The sequence below is a fragment of the Rhipicephalus microplus genome, chromosome X (genome assembly GCF_043290135.1).
Source record: "Rhipicephalus microplus isolate Deutch F79 chromosome X, USDA_Rmic, whole genome shotgun sequence".
Lineage (NCBI taxonomy): Eukaryota > Metazoa > Arthropoda > Arachnida > Ixodida > Ixodidae > Rhipicephalus > Rhipicephalus microplus.
Window position 1 is genome coordinate 193634312 of NC_134710.1, and position 24754 is coordinate 193659065.

The 24754-nt window shown below is 43.6% G+C and overlaps 1 protein-coding gene across 3 annotated transcripts in view; it reads right to left on the minus strand.

Moving 5' to 3' along the window:
* Positions 1–24754, minus strand: part of Sec24CD (COPII coat complex component secretory 24CD) — a 104512-nt gene that overhangs the window by 21117 nt on the left and 58641 nt on the right. For all 3 annotated transcript variants that reach the window (XM_075878413.1, XM_075878412.1, XM_075878414.1), the window contains 4 exons: positions 24161–24347; positions 22453–22647; positions 2451–2554; positions 2179–2266 (listed from right to left, as the gene is read on the minus strand). In XM_075878413.1, the coding sequence (XP_075734528.1) occupies positions 2179–2266; positions 2451–2554; positions 22453–22647; positions 24161–24347 (574 nt within the window). The remainder of the gene's footprint in view (positions 1–2178; positions 2267–2450; positions 2555–22452; positions 22648–24160; positions 24348–24754) is intronic.

Sequence of the window (24754 nt, forward strand, 5' to 3'; positions counted from 1 at the left end):
TGATGATAAGTGACCTCATTGTCAATGTGCGATTCCGTGAATAAAAATTCTACTTTTTCTTTTGTTTAACGTTCATGTCATGTGTCTGGAACATTACCTCTCATGTTGTAGTCACAGTCTGCTTACATTCGAGTAAATACGGCAGTTTCTGCTTCATACTAGTACAGCCTATTAGTATTTTACAAAACCAGGTATGTCAATTCTGGCATTTTGAACACTTCGCTGCATGTGCTTCAAAATGAATGCAATGTTGATTTACACCGAGCTAAATTAAGTACCTCAAAAGTGTTAATTTTGACTGCGACATGATGCCTCTTAAGTACATTGATTGCACCATCTGATTGGTATTTTAATGTCTCACAGCTGGCTGTCACAAATTTTGTGAATACTGAATCTGAGCTCATGAATCCAAAATCCAAGCAATATGCTCAGGAGAGAGAACTCGGGTGAGAAAAATCTTATATTGGATGTTACGTGTCGCTATTACAATGTGACTACCATGTATATATATATATATATATATATATATATATATATATATATATATATATATATATATATATATATATATATATAGATATATATATATATATATATATATATACATATATATATATAAAGCACGTAGTTTCCAGTGAGGGCAAGTGCTTCAGGAAGCTCATGCGGCTACATGCCCATTCAAAGGGCATCATCACTTCAGCATTGAACATTTCACAGACTACTATAAAATGAGAGGCCAGTTCACATGCAAAGCGTTTTCACAATGGTACTAAAGCATGCAATTATAAAGACACTGACTTGTGTTAGAAGCCCTATTTCAATTTTATAATGAAGCCTGCCAATCTCACCAGTGGTGGTACTGTGGTGGGAGTAATTTTGAATGTTCTTACACATGCATCAACAAGCATGCAAGTACATGTATTTTAATTGTCATTCACATGCTTTTCTTAAGGCAAAAAATAATACAAGCTAAAACAGGTCAAAATATACCACACTTTCAACACTTTTGCTGCATGTTGCATGTGTTTACAAAATGCCAATGATTTATGATTATTGATATGTTGGGTTTAACATCCCAAAACCACCATATGGTTATGAGAGACGTCGAAGTGGAAGGCTCTGGACATTTTTGACCACCTGGGATTCTTCAACTTGCACCCAAATCTGAGCAGACAGGCCTACAGCATTTCCCCCCTCCATCGAAAATGCAGCCGCTGCAGCTGGGATTTGATCCCGCGTCTTGCGGGTCATCAGCCGAGTACCTTAGCCACTAAACCACCACGACGGGGCTGCTTGCAAGATGCCAAGCTTGGTTAACCTCCCTGCCTTTCCTCTCCATTTCTCTCTCTCTATTCCATAAGTTATGCAGTTCACACCTGCATTATGTAAGCTGATATTTCAAAAAAAAAATTTTGGTGCTGTTCATACTTTTAAAATGGACGTAGCAAGACCGGATCCAGCATATGTCATTAACGGCAAGAGGTCTGTGTATACAATTAGTCCACAACACACACCGAAAATTTAAAGGGATCATGATTCAACCCTCAGACTTGGTACAAAAACACATCCCGCTGTTAGCAGATATTGCTATGAAAAGCTCAGCCAAATCTTTCAGTCTTGCATTGCAAGGAGAGCTTAGAAGCGGAACACAAGTCGCCATTTTCTCAGGTGCCCTCTTTTCAAGCTGAGGCCTGTGCTCACTCTCATCAGAGTCACCAGCACCTGCTATTTGATGTTAAACAGCAGATAGCAGGGCACTACCTAATATCCAACAAGCAGTATTCGGATCAGATCTTACCATGGAGTGCTGAAACGTGCCAGCACCGCGCTTCATAGTCTAACATCACACATTGAGTCACTACAGGAGAGAGCCACCGTGTTGAGGCATGTGCGCTGACATAACTTCTTTCCCTCGTGCCATGCCTCCCTGTGTGGCTTCCAGTGCGCTTGTCGTACGAGCGAAGATAGCAAGCACTTAAAGTGCACAACAAAGTTCTGCAATTTTGCTCATTTTTAACGAATTCCAAAAATTTTTATGGCAATGAATTCATGAGGCAATAAACTCAAATACTGGGAAAAACATTGCTTTAAAAGTAGTTCAGGACCCCTTCAAGTTATCTTTTGAGTGCCCCTTTAATGCAGCCCTGTAATCAATGTGAATGTTAACTTGGCCCTTACCTAGAAGGTAGCAGCCATCCTCTTGAATCTTCTCAGCAGTACACCGCAGGGCAACTGGCAGGTCCACAGCGTCCACGTCAACGTCATGCTGCACAAACACATTAACCACAGGTTCTACATAAGATCAGTTAAAGAAAAGCACGCTGCCTGAAACAAAAAAAAATGACGTGATGGTACAATTTCCAAGTGAACTGAAATATGCCTAGGCGAATCTGTCATGAACTGTGAAGGTGACAAGAGTTGGACTTTAAGGTAACAAGAAATAAACTTACCAAAGGCAGAAGGCGTGGGTAAAAGTAGGCCACTGTGCTCGCCACATCCATGCTACACAGAGAGAGCATAGCAAAGCTCCGATCATCAGTGGTCATTTCAGGGCCTGCAAACAAACCACAATGTAAAATTAATAATCAAACTTCTAAAGACATCATAGCATTAAGCAGCCACAGTACGAAAGGCATTCACTACCAACTAACCTCCACCAAAAAGTTTTGCATTTGTGGTAATTTTGCCTTGCTTTGCATAGCACACCCAAAACTTGATCAAGGGCAGGCAGGGACTGACACTGACTAAACACAAACAGGTACCCCAATCTATAAATCCTCAATAAAAACCTGGAGGATGCTCAATGTTCGCTTTAGAGTAGAGTGCGGTAGCATGATTGGTCCTTTGTTGCATCACCTTCTAATTCACCAGAAAGGCCTTGTGTTTTGGTGGGCGTCTCAACTGTGCCGCAAGGAATGGAAGGTTTGTACAAGCAACATTGGCTGTTTTCATATATATAACGACTACTGCAAGTAAGGTTGCGAAGTGGCCACTACATCTCTGCAAGGCAACACACAAACCTATGCAGCTGCGTGGTTTTTTATGCTGTTGATGATGATAATGATTAATTATGCCTCAGTGTTTTGTAATGGGTGTGCCTCTAAACCCCGCACTTGTTGCCCAATTCATACGATGTGATGCCTGGTGCAATTCTATGCGGCTGTCAAGCAATATTGCATGACTCCTCGCAGCATGTAACACCTGGATAGGCTTTTCAAGAACAGTTTCAAGCACAGGGGTGGCTCTAAAGTGGAGCACTTACTTGCCATACAGAGTGCCTGTGCTTGATTCTAGCTAGGACTAATGATTTTTTTATTATTATATCTGCATTCGTCAAGATTTCTCACTCATAGCCAACAACACCCACACTGATGCTGGAATCGAGGCAAACAAGCTCTTCAACACTATCGCATTAAATTCCACCCCAGGCAATACTCGAATACGTCTGTAGTTTTGGCAGCCACCTCTCACCCCCAGAACATGAATGTGTAGACTTAGGCCACCTGAAATTAACTCACCCTTACTAGCGAGAAAACAATTTGAAAGACACCCAGTGGCCTGGCTTGTGAGCAAAGATGGGGACAGCCAAGTTGCTGGAATGCGGACGCCAAGACTGACCGCATGCCGATGGGGAAGTTGGCTTTTAACAGCAGAGCTGCAATGCAGCCTCGCAATTTGCCATTTGTTGTAGAAAGAAAATGATCATAATCCGGAACTAGCACACCCTCTCTTGATCCTCTCTCTTCTGCTTCACTCTCTGAACACGTTCACTGATTTGTCCGTAGTGGGCCGTATTAACTCAGTGGGCAAGAGAACGAGTAAATGGAGAGTGAAGAAGACTGACCACATGCCGATGGGGAAGTTGACTTTTAACAGCAGAGCTGCAATGCAGCCTCGCAATTTGCCATTTGTTGTAGAAAGAAAATGATCATAATCCGGAACTAGCACACCCTCTCTTGATCCTCTCTCTTCTGCTTCACTCTCTGAACACGTTCACTGATTTGTCTGTAGTGGGCCGTATTAACACAGTGGGCAAGAGAACGAGTAAAAGGAGAGTGAAAAAGATATAGAGAAAAAAGAAATTCTAGGCGAAAAAAATTCTCCGCAAGGCGAGATTTGAAACCACCTATCTATTATCCCAACATGAGTGCCGTAACCACTAAGCTATCCAATTTTTTTCTTTCATTGTACTTATTTATCATAGGCATGAAACTTCCAACTTGTATGTTCATTCTGCTCGTATCGCGGCCCAACGATGAACACATAGTGCTAAAAAAATCAGCACTCATGTATAGAGTTCACATATCAATTAATGGCATTTTTCAATTATACACTACAACGGTGGTAAAGATCTACAAGCCCCTGAACCAACGTAAATACCATTCTGGCTGACTTTCCATTTACTCGTATGCATCTCATAGCTAAGTGATCGTCCTAATGAAGTGGGATGTTGAGGTAATTACTAGCTATGCGTTTCCCCTCAACATGCATGCACGCTATCAGAGTGTACCATAGCTTTGTATAGTATAGTATAGCTTATCATAGCAAGGGGTTGGGAAAGAGTAGTGAAGGTGAGGAGGAAAAAGAGGGAGACAACGAATATAAAAAGAGACAGCAGGCGAGAAAGAAAAAGACAAATAGAAAGAAAAGGAAGAAAGAGAGAAATAGAAAGAAAGCGAGAGAACGACTACAGAGAGATATTTATTAGAGAGAGATTTTAGAGAGATTTATGAAAGAGAGATTTTATTAAAGAAGGAGAAGGAATAGGAGACAGAAAAACAAGGAAAAATACTCAGAATTATGTTGGCTGATGGCAAACAGGAGACATCACTAAGTCGCAAATGTGTACCCTGGACATTATTTTCCTCTGGCACTGAAATATTGACTGGCTAGTGTGTATTCTATGGCAATCTGAACAGTGTGCAAGACATACAGTGGAACACCGATTATACGACTTTCATGGGACCACGCAAAACTACCAGGCATCCCATAATCGAAAAAAATAGGGTTATAGGCAGTGACACTCAGCCTTGCCCAAAAAATGGGCACAAACCTCCTGAGTAACATCAGGGCACGACCTCGTGCCTCTGCAAAGAAGGTAGATTGAATTATTCTTGCCAGTGGCAGCTAATAGCAGCATCACATAGAGGAAATGCGAGCAACTTTTTATTCTAAAAAAAAATCGAATCCAATGCGCACCTTTCTACCGATAAACAGTCTGAAAATTGCGTGTACATAAAAACGAAACAGAAACTGTGTCGGCAACAGCCTCCTGTCAGAAGAGTTAGTGTCATCGCTATCACATAATGGCAACGGACGACTAGTTTGCAAAGAATGCCTTCATGCCCATTTCGTGTGAGTGAGCTGTGCGCATTGTAATTTGTTGGCTTGTGAAGTGCAACTAATGATGTTCCACTGTGCACGGGGTTTTTCGTTCTGTCTGGAAGGCGCATACGCGTTAGTGCGTATGCTCCATTACAATATGAATGTTGACGTCAAGTGAAAGTAATTTTGCATGGTGAAAACAGCTTCGTCACGCCATTATGCATGCACAAGCCTGTGACTATAAGTGCAACAAAGGCAGGAGATCAGCTATATGATATGTGGGGTTTAACGTCCTAAAGCCACCATATGATTATGATTGATGCCGCAGTGGAGGGCTCCGGAAACTTCGACCACCTAGGGTTTTACAGCATTTCCGCCTCCATCGGAAATTCAGCCGCTGCAGCCATGATTCGATCCCGGGACCTGCGGGTCAGCAGCAGAGTAGCTTAGCCACTAGACTACCGCGGCGGGGTGTGATGAGCTATATGTTGACCCGGAAAAGTTCCCACGGACCGAAAACGTGAAAATATCAGCTTTTAGGCTGGCTAAAGTTACTTCGTGTAGATATATCTTAAGTAGCTAATGAACCCGAATACGCACTCACGTGATCAAGGTGCATATATAAGCGCATAAACTTTCAGGAGAATAAATTTTCCATTCTAAGACATCCTGTCTCACTCTACTTTTCTAACCGTCAACGTAGGCCAACACAAGTTCATATTTCGCACTTTTGAATATTTGGTCGACGTTTGATTCGAGTAAATGTGATTTCTTTTTTCGGACGGATTCTGAAAGTCTTCGTAAGATGCGAGATCGGTGTAAAACTGTATGGTATAACCAAGGTTTTTAATACATTGTTTCTATAGGGATCTTGTTGGGACCAAACCAATTCGTCGTAAAATGCGGGTCACCGCGGAACAGAGGGACATATAATCGAAATTACACCGCACAAGGACATGGAACCGACGAAGACTAGCGCTGAGATCCAACTGAAATCTATCAGCATGAACATTAAAACGCTGAATTAGAGTCACTTTCAATGCAGTTTCCTGTGCAAAAAATTGAATTACATTGGTGCATGGGTGGAGATTTCTATTTGAATGCAGCCGACGTCTGATTTCCCGGACTCCCTAAATTCCGGACATGCTTGATTTCCCGGACTTACCTGTGGCATCGTCAAGTTCCTCATAGAGCCAGTGTATTAAAATGTCCGAAATTCCGGACGTTTTTAGTCTTTGGCATCTGATTTCCTGGACTTTTTACTGTTAACCGCTGACCCAAAGCCACCACCGATGCTGCCATTTTGGTTATTTTTATATCCTCGAACCTGCCATACTCGCATCGCAGGTATCGCCAGCCAACGTCTTCTAAAAAAATTATGCCAGGAACGCGAGCCACTAACAAGCTGCCCTACCCTCTGATTTTACCTCCTTCGGTACGAAGGCGAGCGTCTCCGACGGCCGCCCCCTGCGAACACAGCAATGCTCTAACAGTTGCCTCCGAGCAGCTGTGATGTCACGTGACTGAGCGGTATGGAGGCGAGCGGTCTTACGCAGCGGCCGGTCGCAACACAAGGCAGGAGGCATGGCTTCCGAGATCGCGTGCTGGCAGGAGGCTTCCAATTGAAAAGAGAGCGACCTTCCAGGCATATTTTTTTCCAGGAGGCGTTGGGCCAGCAGCACCGCCACCAGCCGCCACACCACGCCGTGGCTGCCGTAATTTCGAAAAGGCACGTGTCAATCCATTGCCAGCCATAGCTTAGCAGCTTAACCAAGCCAAATGTCACTGTTTTCGTTCACGTGTTGTTTTGTCAGCTCTGCGGTCGTGTGTGCGGTTGATCATTTGCTGCTGCGCGCTATCTTCAGTGATCACGTTTCCCGACCTTCAGCATCCACAGAATTCCTAGCTGTACTGTGCTGCGCCTTTCGTCCAGCGGATTCACCGTTTACAGCGATGGCACCAACTGCTCCTTCATTTTCGCCCACCCCTTCGAAGCGCACAAAGCCCCTTCGTAGGCTCACGATGAAGAAGAAGGCCGCCATCATTGGACAGGTCCAACGCAGTCGGTCGCAGGCAGAGGTGGGGAGGGAGTTTGGAATTTCGAAGCAAACTGTTTCGGACTTCATCAAAAACAAGGTGAAGATCTTGGAAGTGGCTGCCAAATCAACCGGGGCTGGAAAGAAGAAGGCGAACCAAGGTGTTTACCCAAAGCTCGAGGAAGCACTCGTGTGGCTCAGGGCTATGATCGCCAAGAAAATCCCGGTGTCAGGCGACATCCTGAAGCAGAAGGCGGAGGTTTTTGCACTTCAGATGGGCGTGAAGGACTTCAAGTTCAGGGATGGATGGCTTCGCAATTTCAAGAGCCGCAATGGCTTGAAGTTCAAGATGTGTGGGGAAAGCGGCGCCGTCGACAATTCCGTTGTCGCCGAATATCGGGATGGAAGGCTGCAGTCCTTGCTTCAGCAGTTTCAACCAAATGATATTTTCAACTGCGACGAAACTGAACTGTTCTACAAGCTGCTGCCAGGGAGACCGCTTGCATTTGCTGGTGACACCTGCCACGGCCGCAAGCACAGCGAGAAGCGGCTCACTGTCCTCGTTAACACCAACATGTCAGGCAGCGACAAACTTTCGTTACTAGTAATAGGCAAGTCGAAGCCTCCAAGATGTTCCAAGGGGGCAGTGACTCTGCCTGTTCTCTATGAATGCAGCAGTTATTCGAAGCGTACATGCGCAAGCTGGACAGAAGGTTCAAGCAGCAAAAATGAAGAGTTCTGCTGTCTGCAGATAACTGCACTGCGCATGGCCACATCAAGGACCTAAAGGCTATACAGATTGAATTTCTGCTGCCGAACAGCCCAGCAATCCTGCAGCCGATGAACCAAGACGTAATTGGTAACTTGAAGCATCATTAGAAATAACGCGTGCTCAGCCGCATGGTGCTCAGCTCCAATAACGGGAAAAGCTACGTTGCTGACCTCAGGTCTGCTGTCGGCATGCGAACGGAATCGTGGAAGGCAGTTACGCAATAGACTCTGAGGAACTGATTTTGCCACACGGGCTTCACACTCGATGCCGAGCTCGCCCCAAGTGGACAGCGTGTGTGACAAACTGTTATCTGCAGATGTTGCCTTCAACGATCTGCGTGCTGCCGGCATGTCGATTCCAGATGGGATAGCCTTTGACGGCTTTGCCAATGCTGACAAAGACCTCAAGCTATGTGCGAACTTGACCGATAACGAAATCATTTGTGAAGTTACGGAGGATGGCAATAGGATGAAAAGGTGAGCTAGTTGGTATTTCATATTTGTTCAGCGAACTGGGAGCGCGGGAGGAACACAGACATGAAGCAAAGAGGAGACACACAGCACGAGCGCTCGTGCTGTGTGCCTCCTCTTTGCTTCGTGTCTGTGTTCCTCCCGCGCTCCCAGTTCGCTGAACAATTACGGAGGATTCCAACGACTCCGACACCGAGAGCGAAGAGCCATCTCCTACACAGCCAACGAGCTCGGAGTTGACGTGAGCACTGATGACACTGTCGTCAGTGTACAGTGGCAACATGACGTTGACTGAAATTGAGGCAGACATGATCGCGAGCAAGCGAAACGCCGTGCAAAAGAAAATAGGCAACTTCTTTGCGCCCAAGTGGTGACCTATGAGGTAGCACCGGCCACGTCAAACTTTTTTTTATAGAAACGACTCTTTTCAGAGTCACTTAAACGATGCATTGCCTGAACTGCAATAGAAATCTTGTACTCCGGCTGTTACCCTCTCTGTCAGCGAAAAATACCTACAAAAAAAGGTGCATTTTCACAAGCATTCACGTGCACGTTTTCGCGGTCCCTTAAGGTCCGGGAAATCGGACGTCGTCTATATCTAAAGTGCAGTGTCGCGACTGCAGCTTTGAAGGCCGACTTGTAAAGTGCATACCTGTGGGAGTTGAAATTGACAAGCATGCAAGCTGCAGTTAGACTTGCTTGTAATATGGCCAATGGTCCCTTAAAAATTCGAATCGAAGCGTTTATTTAGATGCCTTTTACCTACGTATAACCTGCTGTCAGCGGTATCAAATTCATAGAATATATTGTCACGGGGTTGTGACGTGGCCGAAGACAGGAGACTTCGTGTTGGGATTTAACTGTTTATTTGGACGAACCTGTGCCCGGTAAACGGAAAGTCCAATTACAGCAGCAGTCTCGCACAGATAGCAGTCTCGAACTGATAGCGCCGAACGGAGCGTCGGCCTTCGATCAACAACTGACAAGCGGCGAAGCGCGTTGGCATTTATACTCTTGCTGTCGAATGTACTAGCGTTATCGCTGGCGGTGGCGTAGGTTCCAGAACAATCTGTACCATTCGCACAGTGGGCGTGATCTTATCGAAATGATCTACTACAGTCCGGAACCTTCTCGAAAACTGCAGGCGCGGTTTGCGCTGAGAATCGTGTGGTGTTTTGGGACGATAACAAAAACTTGGGAAATGGAACGTGGCAATATGTAGCTTGATGTGAGCTTTAAGTTGCTTACCTTATTATGCTTCAGGATTATCTGACACCCAAGTTCATTTTAAAAATAATTGAAAGTAACGTTAATGTAACAACACATTCCAATTTTTGATTTGCAATTGTAGCGCATTCCTTTCGAATTACAGAAACTTGTAATGGGAACTCGTTCCAAGATTGGGAAGGAATGAAAATTGAGCTTTCATTCGTGTGGTAGAGGAACGTGTACAACACTGCCTTGAAATAACACTCTTTAAAAACAAGTTGGCTTCATTAGTTAGTGAATATAATCCTATAATCAAAATAACAAATGATAAATGAAATCCATGGTTATACAAATCAGATTAAGAGATAAAATAATAGAGACTGTACGCGGCGGCTAAACATGCGCAAACTGCTGCCTCGTGGCAATAGACAAAAACTTTTTGAATAACGACTGCTCTGGAGTACGTGCTGCCTGCGTATATTTCTCAGGATCTACCGTCACTGCTCACCACTAACAAAAAGAAGTTTTGGAAACAAGTGTGCCTAGAACGTCACGATAACAACATCACGTTGCGCAATGATGATCACATTCTCATTCGAGATCAAGACTGTCTTAACGCTTTCAATACTTTCTTTATTTCAGTTTACACTATTGAAGATCATAGAAACGTCCCCAATGTAGCCAATCTGTACTATCCCTTTTTAAAGCTCATTGACATCACTGTTGATGGAGTCGCATCTACAGTCGAAACCCACAATAACGAAACCCCGCGAGTACGAAATCCCCGCGGCAACGAAATATTTCCGGATACCCGGCGAACGTTCATAGAAGCCCATGTATTACGTATCTCGCGGCAATGAAATGTTTTTGGACAGTGATCCCACATTAACGAATTTTCTACCACGGTGCGGGCCTTACTTTACCCTCCCGCCAAATGTTAACTGTCGAAAATATGCTCGTATGCGTGTTATGCGCACTCAAAATTTGTAAATGTCTGCTTTTGCCGCGCTAGCGTGGGTACTGCCATTTTTGTTTACTTAAATCGGTGGTGGGGTCTGTGTCTGGCAGCATGCCTGGTCCCACTGCAGCAGGCGATGGCAAATGATCATGCTGGAGTGCAGATGGCGCCGTCGGATGAGCTCAACAGGCCGAAACAGCACCAACAGTTGGAATCAATCAAAACGACGAGAAGACTGGAACTGGTGGTGAAATCGAGATGAATTTACAATTGCGCCGGAGAAAAGCTTGACGCCGGAAGCCGATTCTCCGTTGATCGTGGAAAAAGAAAATGCGTTCGTTCGCGCCGATGACGACGTAGTCGTGTACGAGGAAGTGACCGACGAGGCCATTATCGAAACCGTGCGCAAAGCTGACGACACCGAGAACCAAGAAGATACGCATGCGGAGAAACCCAACCCGTGGATCGTTTTGGATGCGCTGGACACCCTACGCTCCTGCTTCGGCGCACATGACGACGACGTAGTAATGGACCCCTTTTTCCAGTGCGAAGGGAGAGCTTTGAAGTTGTTGCATGGCAAGGGTCGGCAAAGTAAGTTGACCGACTTCTGACAATAAATTTTCGTTCTGCTGGCCGTATCACTGTTTTTATGTCTGATACTCGCGGCAACGAAATTCTCGCGAAAACGAAATTTTTCGGTTTCCCCGGCGATTTTGTTATTGCGGGTTTCGCCTGTATAGTAAATAATCTTAAACTGTCCATGTCAGCAGGCGTTGACGAGAATAACACCTAGATACTAAAAAGTACGACCTCACCCTCGAGTAAAATATTATGTCACATCTTTCAGCAATCACTATCAACAGGACAGCTTCCACACGACTGGAAAATCAAGAAAGTCATCCCCATGTTTAAGAGCTGCAATAAAAACTTGGACCTATTTCTCTAACATCCACCTGCTGTAAGATGCTCAAGCATATAATCGCCTCCCATATTTACAATCACTTCGAGCAAAATAACTTTTTCTTTCCAAACCAACATGGATTTAGAAAGGCCCTATCATGCAAAACACAGCTTTTCGAATTCACAACTAACCTACTCGGATCTAAACCTGCAAATTGACTTTCTTTTTCTGGATTCTTCGAAAGACTTTGATTGCGTTGCTCACTGTCGACTAATCTCCAAACTATCTTCCGTGCGTCTAGACTCTTTGACAATGTCACGGATATAGAGCTTTCTTATTAACCGTCTGCAAAACACCATTGTTAATGATTTTTCCACACAACTTTCATACATTTGTTCTGGTGTGCTGCAATGCAGTGTTCTCGGTCCGCTACTTTATATCATTTATACGACTTACCGAGTAGTTTATCCTAACAGGTGCATATTTTTACTGACGACTGTATAATTTACCGAGCAATAACCAGTAATAGTTATAATGTAATAATTCAAAACAACCTCGACCTCATTAGCAATTCCTACAATTGTTGGCTTATATCCCTTAATCCAAGTAAATGTTAAGAAATGTCCTCTCGTAAACATTCCAACTCGAAGTTTTCATACTTTATTAGTGTTAACTCTTTTAAATATCTAGGAGTAACCTTAACATCGAACCTTTCCTGGACTGTCCACATCACCAACATCTGCAGAGATGCCTCACGATCATTACGCTACTTACACCGCAACTTACATAAGACGCCCACAAATATACATGCCCTAGCATCCATAACATTTGTTTGCCTTCAACTCTAATTTGCTTCTGCAGTCAGTTTGGTTCACTCATTACACTTATTTAACTAACATGCTGAAGTCGATCCAGAATAGAGCTGCTAGATTCATCTCCCAACATTATGATCACATTGTAAGAATACAAATTAAAAGGAACTTATGACTTTTCCTTTTGGGCAGTCGTCGTGATATAAGCCTTCTTTCATTTTTTCATAAATATGTGCACTAATCAAGGCCTTTACCTATAACATTACAAGCATCTGCATTTACATCAAAAAGAGTGCACAATCACCTTTTATTCACGTGCATCTATGCTGAAACATACATTTTTAACTCATCTGCCCTTCCTCGCGTTATCCGTATGTGGAACGGCCTTCCCGATGCCATCGTTGCTGAACGCAATCAAGAAAAATTTTGGCACCTTTCTATCACCTATTTGCCGGATTAACTGCTCAGTTTATTCATATCAAGCTCTGCACTTATGCAATTAATGACTGCTAGTTTTTTGGGTTATTTTTTTTCTTTTCTTCTTTCACTTCTTTTTCTTATTTTAGGAATTTTAGAAGGTTGGAATGCTAACATGCTATTCAATTTTGTGTATAGTCTTGAGCAATGTTTTGTTTTGAATAACAGAAAGTGCTATTAAAAATTGTGTTTACTTGTTTATAGCTTATTTTACATCAATATCTCACATGTATGATCATCTGCTTTTCATTGCAGTTGTATTTTTATTATTACAAGTTTTCTTTTTTTCATCATTGTTGCTGTTAGGTTTTGTATAATCATCGACAACTTTTTTTATATTATTGATTATATGTAAGTTGTGCTAATCCATGTATATAAACTTTTGATGCTCCCCTTACACAATGCCCTGTTGGGCCTGTAAGGTACTCAGAATAAGAAAATAATTTCTAATAATGCACTGTGTAGGAAACCAGGCACTTTTAATTTTGGTTTAATAAATTTATTTTGTACTGCAACCATCACATTAACGAACTCCTTGAACATCACACTAAAAAAAACTTGCACAAAAACTAAATCGTGTTTTAGCTTTCATGGATCTCCATAAAAGTGAAAAATTGGTGACAAGAATCTAACAAGATGCTGCAGAATATTAACTTCACTTGAAATTCATATCATAAATCATATATATATAGGTAAAATAACAAAAACTTAATTTACCAGTTGCCCAAAGAATTTATAAGCATTTGTCAACAGCATATACTGCTCTGGACATGAAGCAGCACAAAGCAGCCTAATCGCTCATACAGTCAAGCCCACTTAAAACAAACTTAAGCTTAAAACGAACAATATCCGCGAGACCGTCAAAATATACATTGGTTCAATGGCACAAAATCGCACTTACAACGAACGTCTCCGAGCGCCGCTGATCGGTTACAGCGAACGGAGTCAGTGGTCTGCCGACTTCCCGGGAAACCGATTTCGACCACCGATCAGGCTTCGGCGAGGTGCCCACACATTCTTATTGTTAAACGCCAATTCTGCCTCCGCGCCCCTCTAGTTGCTACTCTCCCCGACCGCTTTTTGTTACGCACCCCTCCGTCCTTTGTCCCCCCGCTACTCTGAGCACCCCGCATCGCCAGACGAGGCCCGTGTTTTCACACTGCCACCGATCTTTCGAAGACCGGTCGGCCACGTACCCTGTTTTTGATCACTGGTACTGTCGTTGGCGTCACCGGCATGGAGTGACCAGACAATTTGCCAACATCGTCGGCCACCGACTGTATCAAATAGTCTGCGTCTAGTGCACGTGCCTACGCTACCCCACCGAATCTGATAATTTGCGATTCGTTTCGTGTTTAGGACTTGTTCTCGCTCACTTCGTACTCGACTCAGCATGCCTTCCGCGCGCGTGCGGAAGCGCCAAAACGGCTATTAATTTGCGCGGAATGAATCGCGAAATATCGAAGTTCGTGAAACCACGCAAACCCGCCGGCGCAACAAAACAATTTTTTGATCACGGCCGCCAATTCTTCGAACGCCGCCGCGCGCACCGAACGACGTGGCCATGCTTTGACCTCTGCGAGCGCTAGCACTCTTTTCAAGTTTTTCTACGTGCGAGTTTCGCGGCCCTTTCAAGCAAGCTACCCCACCTGCCTCCTACCAACACCACCTAGACTACTGATCCTACCCGTGTGTTTTGGTTTTCAAGGTCGCCCTCCCGCCGCATCCTTCCCTCTCTTTATCGCACGGAGGAAGGAATCTTTAATTCCTCCGTGCTTTATCGCAACTCCTTGCCCTTCTCTCGCAAGTCTGCTCTCCTCTCTTGATCACAACCCGTTCGCCCGTCTCCACCGCTCCGCGACGCCCGCCACGCTGGCTCGAATTAGTTTCATTTTCCGACTGGAGACGCGCCCAGAGCTGTTCCACGTGTGTGCATGTCTTGCTCGCTCTTGGTGTGCGGGTGTGGTCATGATGGCTGACGGGAGGACTAGCACGCTTTTTCGTGCTGCTCAACAAAACACCGAAAGTGTAATCCGCGTGTTTGGTGCCGCGTTGCGGAGCGCTTGCTCATAGCTGTTGATCATCTGGCAGCCAACTTGCCGCTTTGGGCGTTCCGGTATTCAGCTGTGGAGATGGTGAATATTTCGTAGGCGGCGGTGACGGCTACATGTGCGCGAAACTATTTTCGCGAGGCCGACTTCGTCGATCGTCGGGCCTGATGCCGAGCCCGAAGCTTCCTAACAGGACCACTGCAGCGGCGATTTGTGGCAGCGCGTCGTTGACTCTGACCTGGGAGAGCAGGTGGGACATCTGTTGCGATGATTTAATTACGGCCGATGATTATGCCGACACTGCGGAAATGTGCACGGATTGGGGCATTGTGAATGAAGTACGTGGCGAGAGCGATTTGGAGGAATCGGATTGTGAGAACGACGAAGCTTTGGAGCCAGCGCCTCATGCAGCTTATGCCACGGGCCTCGGCGAACGAGCAGCCTGCCGTTTTAAATGAACTCGAGACCGTCCTTATCGGTTATGCTCTTCGAAACACGTGCATCACGGACTTTTGGGGCAAAAAAAGTTTGTGTTTTCACTCACAACGTTTTTTAAAAGCTGTGTTTCATTTACTACGAACTTCAGGATACAACAAACGAATGCCCCGTCACGCTCAGGTTCGTTATAAGCGGGCTCGACTGTATATCATGTGTATCTCACAATTACACAAATCACAGCACAAGGCAGGAGCGAGAAACAAGCACAGATCAGGCACCTAGCAGCATTGGCCAGTCTTGGCACATGCTGCAGATTGTTATCTGCACAAAATAACGTGCATGAGCCACCTATGCACTCAGCTGGGCAAGAGCCAGTCCAATCACCAGAACGAGGCTTGAGGAGATGTACAGTCACCTGCCCTGCCCTCCCTACCCTTTCACCCAGGCCGGTATTGTGTGCGCCTTGTTGAGTGACGTGGCCTACAACATGATTAGAATTGGGAAGTTTATGCGCACTGAAGTCACTAGGGTTATATAACAAAATGAAGGACCAACAGTGACTGGTGAAAATAAGTTTATGATTTGGCCATGTCCAATTGTTCAATAACGCTCAACAGGCCGAAACAGACTTTTATAGAATGGCGATGCCATGAAGTGTTCAGACAACTTCATGGCATCGCCATTTGCCCCATAGGTGTTAATGTACAAGGACAAAGAAATGTTGCCCAATATACAGCTCACCATGCAATCATTTCGACTCCAGCTTTGAGACAATGCCCTAACTTCGTCACCACACTAAACAGAAATCGCGGTAAGTATTATAGTTATGATAGATATTTGCAACCTCTTTAAAGGGGCCCTGCAACACTTTTTGAGCATGGTCAGAAAATGCTGCCGATTGGTAGTTGAGAATATAGTGCAGAATGCGGCCTGAAATTCACAATAAATTATCAAAGTCAGCTCAAAATTGCTTTCTCTTCTCTCGACAAATGACAAAAGACGCTCAAAAATCACTCGTAGGAATCCTATCTATCAGCCATTGGCTGATTTGAACATGACGCTCTCGGTCATTACAGAGATCGCCGCAGGAGGCCTCGACTTGTCCATACGTGTGCGCATGATCACACTGAAAAAGCTGTGCATTCGAAGAAAAAAAAAAGAAAAAAAGTGCTCAAGGTCATGAGGCGCAGGCGACTTGTTTTCTTTGCCCCTCCCATCCCTCCCTGTTTAGATTCCCATGCTTTCGTCGGGATGAGAGAAGAGAGAATGCAATTGCAGCATGCGACAAATCTTCCCAACTCCACTCGCACTGGACGAATTTTTAATATTTTTGTGGCGTTGAATTCGTGAGGCAATAAGCTCTTCCAGAGAATTCACTCCATGATAATTTCAAAAAGTGTTTCAGGGCCCCTTTAATACCGAAACTGCCCACCTAATCGATTTAGTATCCGTAGACCTCACTTGAGCCACAAAAGAAAGCAGGCCATTAAGTCCTAAAACATGCATTTATGAAATATGGCAGGGGAGTGTTGTGTCTCTGGCTTCATTCTGTGTGTCCAACATTTGGGCTTCTGTGTGTGTACAGTTTCGTGCAGAACATATACGGAGAAATCAGCATGCCAGTGTGGCCCCCACAGCAGCTTTTTCACACCAATGTATGTTGAAGTGATTGTGTAATAAAGAGGATTAGCGAGGGGTAGCGTTTCCTTACAAGTCATGGTATGCAGTCTATCACATCATCAAGCACACAATGAGCATTTTGCTACACAGTTATGCAGTAAGGCAGCCACTTGATGTCATTGTATGTCTTCCATGACAGGTCATTTCAGTGTTGCTAACAGAACAGTGTGCCTAGCAAGCACCAGACTGAAGTTATATGCTGTAAAAATGTATAGCAGCATTAAGCTTCCTTGTTCTTTTTCCATATGTTGTGAGACAGCTTGCGCTTCCATTCCCTTTCCTTAATGCTAGCACCATCACAAAACAGTGGCAGGAACCAATGGGCTCCTTTCCTAACTACCCCTTTCATCCTACCACTTGAGACTACACCCCCCCCCCCCTTCCCCTGCTCGCAGGAATGGGTAATTACCTCTTTGCCAGGGTGGTTGCCAAATGATCAAAATAAAGTTGTGTAGTTTGATGTCCCATAGCTCAACACATAATACACTGAGACTTCGATATAAGAAACCCGAATACAGTCGACCCTCATTAATTCAAACTCGAGGGGACCTCAGAATTTCGTTTGAATTATCCCGAAGTTTTAATTATTAGAAGTTCTCAGATACATGAATCTGGGCTAGGGGACACAACATATTATGATAGGCATTGATTTTGTCACATTCAAAAATTATTTAAGCATTTTTAAACCTTAACTGCACCCAATGAGCAAAAAAGTGCCGCCATATCCACGAAGTGAATGATGATGAGTGGGCGAAGCTCTGGAGGAAAACCTGGTAAACCATGAATCTTCCGTACATTTTGCCTACTCGATTTTATTACAATGCTCCCCCTAGCGTACGTCGCCGCACTAAATCGAACGATTGCCTTCCACCAATGACACGTGCCATATGTGACATCATTCCTATTTTATAACATCTCGCATCTTTCATCATCAACTACAAGTACCGCCGTCTAGTTTATAACATCTTGCATCTTTTCATCATCAGCTACAAGTCCCGCCATCTAGTGAGCACTGAAAGAACTAAACGAGAGGTGGCTACATGCAGGAGACGGTGCCGCCATCTAGTGAACACTGCAAGAACTAAACGAGAGGAGGCGACATACAGGAGACGGTACCGCCATCTAGTGGACACTGCAAGTACTAAACGAGAGGTGGTTACATACAGGGGACGCACAGCCCACGCCTAAGGAGCTTCGCCCCTAAAAAGCAGAGGTGTTGGGTCCTCAAGTTTATTGGTTATTTACTGCTGATCAGACCTTTTAAAGAAATTGTGAAATGCCAACTGCTTCTTTGTTATACGTGCCTTTAGCACAAACCTCTCGATACCAGTTGAGAAGCATCACAGTTCACCGTGCGTGTGCTTCATTTAAACATTTGTTTACTAGTAAAGCCTTTTTCCTCAAAAACTAAGGTGCTTATGTGTCATTTTTAGACTATTAAGATTATATAAGCACGCAAATTTTTAAATAGTAGAGGGAAAGCAGCAGATATTTTCCGGCATGAAACTGCAACAAGTATGAATTAACCAAATGATGAGTTTGAATTAAAAGGCTTTCTAATACAATGAAAGTATAAAGGGCCAACCAAAAAATTGAATTTTGTTTGATTAACCGAAAGTATGAATTATAAGAGTTTGAATTATCACGAGACAACTGTACAACAAAATATTAGTTATAACTAAAAAACAAAAAATATTCTTGCAACAGATAAATTGCTAGGAATATACATTTATAGCGAACTTTTGGATATAACGAAATTATTTTCGTGTAATATGCAACCTTGTTTTAATGAAGTTTGAGCGCAGCTTGAGATAGATGCCGTAGTGGAAAATTAATTTTCAACCATATGGTACTGTTTTATGTGCACCCAAACCATGGTACGCTATTGTTTTTGTAATTTGCTTCCATTAGAATGCCACTGCTGTGGTTAGGAATGAGAGCTGTAGCCTCTGTAGCAACGTGGCCGCCACCGCGCACCCCGCGGTCATAAAAACCTGCAGAGCAGCATTCCAAGCAACGTGCTGCTCTCCTCTCTGTTTCTCCTTAGTCTCTTCCCGCTTCGTAGAGCCAGGTTGTACGAGACGAACACGTCTTTTCAGTAACGTCTACTTTATTCTGACAACCAGAGAGTTGAAAATAGAGCAGGTGTGTGCAGTGCACCAGAAGTGGCAAGAGCGAAAGAGATGAATGAGGAAGAGAGAGGAGAGCAGCACATTGCTTGGAATCCTGCTCTGTATGTTTCATGACCGCGAGGTGTGCGGTGGCGGCCGCAACGTTACACCTCATTCAAAATAACAAATTACAGTATAACCTAATTACAACAGACCACTATAGTGAGGAGGATTTTGGTATGTTTTAAAAGAAGTACCGTATTTACTCGCGTAATCCTCGCACTCGCATAATTCTCGCACCCCCCTATCGCCCAACGAAAATACGATTTCTTTTTTTCCTCGAGTAATTATCGCACCTCCATAAACTGCCACAATAATGTCGTCTGCTCGTTCCAACCACTGATGATGACAGCGTGCGCCATCTAGCGCCATCTCTTAAACATCAAGCGTACTATTACTGCACGGATATTCACTCCAATCCAAGCTAAGCCAAAGTGGCTAGTGATAATTGATTGATATATGGGGTTTAACGTCCCAAAACCACCATATGATTATGAGAGACGCCGTAGTGGAGGGCTCCGGAAATTTTTACCACCTGGGGTTCTTTAACAAAGTGGCTAGTGTGCGTTGCGGCCTGTTTTGTGTGTTGTGTCGGTAATCTTGTCACGTTATGGGGTGATACTGAAGCTACTAGGCTGCTTTCAAGTTGAAAATGATAGATCATGATGTAAGCAATGGCAACAGGGCCGCCGGTAAGCCTTTCGGAGCATACGAGTTTTGTGTTCGCTACTGGTGACGGCAGCTTAAAGCCACGAAGACGCGTTGGGCCTGCCGTGTGCCAAAAACTGGGATTGATAATAAAGTTTATTTTTTCAGAAAGAAACTGTGGACGATTCTGCTAAATAGTTATCAGCCCAATACTGACGTCCTACACTTACCTTTTGAGCAATGATCGCTACTGCCACGCCCGCAACGCCCACAAGCTTTGCGTGTGGTATTCCAATTCTCGACTATTTGCTTGCACTTTTTGTGTCTCAAATAAATTTTGCCTTGTGTTGAATGTGTGCTTTTATTGTTGAGGTAAAATTTAATTAGTACGTCTCAAAGCTTGCTGTTAGTTGCTGGTGTGAAAATCCTGATTTGCGGCCACTTCGTTTTGTTTTTTTTCGCTCTGTATGTTTTCGTGGAAAGTTTTCCCCGCGTAATTCTCGCACTTCCCCCTTAGCATCAGTTTTCCGCCAAAATAAGTGCGAGGATTATGCGAGTAAATACGGTGTGCAAAATCCAAGTACTGTTACAACAGACTTTTACAGAAACACTGAATGGGTCTGTTATCACAGAAAAAAATCACGAGTTATATCAAACTTATTCTCAATGGGGCATAAAAAGTTGGTTTTATGGAAATCATTCTTCAGTGCCTGTAGCCTGTTTTCCATCCGATTCCAAAATATCTTCACTGAAAAGTATGTAAAAGTGTTGTAAAAGTTTTTTGCACCTTCTGAGGTGGTGAAAACCATCGTGGAAGTAAAAGAAAAACGCGTTTTTCAAGAATTTATAGCTTTGTGACAGCACAACTGCCCACCACCACTTTGGGCTCGTCGTAAAAGTATTTTGTAAAGAGCATTCCATGTTCAAAAAGCAGATGTTTAAAATTCATTTGGAGGATTCCAATTGTCTGCTTCTTTCGTATTGCTCCAGTGCGCCTTGCAAGTTTAATGCTCGTTCCGGATACGCCTCTGGGATAGCAACATCTGCTTATTGTGCGTTGCGAGGTCGCAGCTGTCTAAAATCCCACTACTTAGTGACATTTTCACGCTCACTCTGCGTTCACGGGTTGCTAAGACAGGTGCAAGCAGAAGATCAGTCTTCATATTAGGATCGCGCGTCGGACATCGCACGCGCACATCTCAAACTGATTGTCATAGCGTTGACTTGTTGGCGAGGAGGTTCTGCTTATCAGTGCTTCCGACCTTGCAACGAAGACCACTGCGGGACAGATCTTTGTACCCGCGATCGAGCGTGTCGTGTGTCGTACTTTGAAACATCGCGCACCACGGCCATGCACATTGCAGCCGCGCTTTCTGCTCGAATTTGTGTCTAGGCGTAACTCTATCCGCCCCGAACTTGGCGGCAAGACCGTCACGCTAGCGAATATGTGAAAGCGAAGAAGCCGTAATGTGTTTCGTTGCAAGCAACAAATCACATCGACTGCTGGATCCTTAAAACCGCTAACCTTGAGCATCGGTAACGGACCCTAGCCAAGCTTGCCATGCACCCGACCACTTGGCATAATGGTGGCAGCGGCCAGCCATTTCGTGCGTCCGTGCTCCAGCACACGAAATCAGTTACGCTGCGGGCCGATTTTTCGTTGCCGTAGCTAAGCATAACTCATCACTAACAGACTGGAGATATGCGGCCTTCGTTTTTAAATCGGTACGTAAATATCTGCAGCCCTATTCCCATCCTGAAAGTATGCCAAGCGATGTTTGAAGCCAGAAGGTATTGAATTGGGGATGTCCGCGGTAGAAAAGTCCGCTGTAAAGGAGTCCTGACCACTTTGCTGGCCTGACATTTTAATCTATTATATCCAAATGTCCGATGTACCAAAATCCAAAGTAAACGAAGCTCAACCAATGGAACAAATAGGGAGGTCGGCATAACGCCGCAAATTAGTATGTAGTAACTAAATGTCTGTTGTAAGCGGATCAGTTGTAACGATGCTATGCTTTACCATTGTTGTAGTAGAATGGAAAGTTGGGCTTGCTGGAATGCTTACAAGATTGATGCCGCACTACAGACAAAGACGAATGAAACGGAGTGCACAGCACTTGCACTCTACGTTCCTTTCGTTGTTGTCTGTAGCACTGCATCAATCATGCTACAATGATTGTTGTGACTGCTGTTGGCATACTATAGATTCAAAAACCTAAGCACTTCTCATCAACGCATGATATCACCTAAAATGAAGTCTTACACTATTACTGGGTTTCTTTAGGATCGCTCACAAAATACCTTGTTCTCTGCATGCTTCAAACAATTATGTGGGCATCCAACAGTGCAATGCCAGTGCTTATTTACATGTTATTTACAAACATGCATCTAATGTCCTGTTCATTCTGTATCCAGTACAGCTAACCAGCAGCAAATTAACATATACCCACATAAATAACAGTCACTAAACATACAATTCACAAGTGAACTGAGCAGTTTACCTCCAGAAAGGGCATCACTCTTGAGCAGGCAGTTGAGGTACAGGGGCAGTAGCTTCATGCATTCAGGCAAGATAAGCTGACCGGACGAGGAGGGGCTAGCACAGTGCTTCCGATATGCAGCCAGCATCTGAGCACCTCGACCAATGCAGCCATCACGCACCTGTCGAGGGCTTTGCTCCAATAGCTGCCGAATCGCTGCATAGATTTAAAAAATAATCAGATTAATGTGCATGAAGTAGTGGGTACCATACCCACTGTCACATAGCTCTCTGGTCACATCTCCCAGCCACATGTAATATTCTTGACATATTAAGGAATACGTAGAAAGATTTTTATTGTGACCTGGCCATCTGAAGTACCAGAAACACGATGTGCATACTCAAGAAGTTGTCCAACATTGCATCTTTAGAAAAACGCGTTTTCAACCTAAAAATGAGAGCTGATCCATGTGGCAAGGCCATGCTTTTTAAAATGATGGCTTTTATCACACTAGCTTGGTCATCATGGCTATTTTGAGAATGTGGTTTTAGTGAACGCTTAATGTGAAATGCAATGGCAAGCAGCCAGATGACAAATTTCAGGGGACTATAGACAATGAACTTTTTTTCAATTTTTAATAGCAACCTTGAGAATTTCCAAAGCAATTTTAATTTTCTCCAAGTTTAATTACAACCTTGATTTTTTTCATCATAAAAGTAGAGGAACCAAATTTTTGAAAGCAAGAAAAACAAAAATGAGTAATTTCCAAAAAAAATTTTTTGTATTTTTCTAGTTGTAGTTCTCTTAATGCCAACATATAAAACATTTTTATCTACAATCTCAGCATAAGTTTTATAAAATTGACTGAAGCAATGCGGTGCCCGTGAATAACATTTTGATCATTCACATTGTCACATTGCTTCCATATGATTTTAAAGCACTGCCCTGCAGTTTTTGTGGCATCCGTAAGTTGTGTTGCTGCACTCATTGACTGGGTTCATCAATTGGAAGTTTTAATGCAAGGTATGCACTCCATGTTATACCACTCGGAGAAACACCAAAGATAATGTTGGCAAGTGATGGTGGCAGCATGGGACAAAAGCTTAGTTAACACAAAGCACTAAAGTGTTGATATACCAATGAAACGATGTGTAAATTTGATAAAACTTGGTGTCATTGAGGCTTAACTGCCCTACTGGTTCTATATACTAAAACCAGCAATGCTTGTCTAGTGCCGTGTGGACCGATTTCTACACAGCAGTCTGCAGCTTACAGTGAATTTTTATCTGCACTCAAAACAAAACAATGAGTTGTGGTTTTGAAGTAGTGCATTTGAATTATGTGGCAGCTATTGTATGCTGACACTTGTTCACATAGATGCTTTAATCAATTAAAATGCAATGCAATCAATCTCTATGCAAAAATTGCACATATATTTACAATAGTATTAGCTTGAATACACTAAATTTCACTAAAAGCTTATTCAGTAAAAGCCCCATTTTTCGCTCTAAGAATCAATTATGCTGTTATCATCAATGTTCCACAATTATCAGTCCAATGCCAATATCTACATCAGCAATTAAGCCAGCTAACCATTTAGTTCCTCCCCATTAAAGAAACCTAAAAAAAAGTTGTGCCTATATGTCTTTTATTACCCTGTTTCTTTGCGTACATCTATTGGCAGAAAACATTTCATTTGTGATCCTCTGTTAAGAGGTAACTAACTAACCTTGCTTGGACAAAACGTTGACAATAGTATCCAGGTCACAGTTTCGATACATGTCAGCCATTTGAGAGCAAGTAGCTAGGGCAAGATTATGAATACGAAGCCTGCGCTGGCCTCCAAATGTCGTGTACAGCAGAGCCACCTGTATGAAGGCTCCTTCTTCTTCTGATAGCTTGTCGTCATACTTGATCTGCATCCAAAAACAAGCACAAGATAATCACAATGCGATGAACAAGAGACGAAAGATCAAACTGAGAGTGTACATAAGTGTACAATGCCAACCAGACACTCACTAAACTGCTTAAGTGGCCTCTAAATGCACCTAAGGAACTTTGTCAAAGCTTAGGCTACATCATCACTAAATTATTCACTTCATAATTTACCTAAGCACAATCTACAGCAATTCACAGGGTTGAAACCTAGCAATATATTACACAGTTGACGCAGAGAGCTTAAATCGGCCAGATATTGCTATAATAATAACTGATGTGATGATACTAGATCGTTCATTGCTGTCATGTGTTTGTTCAACACAGATGTCACCTTTGCCACTTTTGTCCTACTTGACAGCCTTATATTTTCTCGTTTTTCAGAACA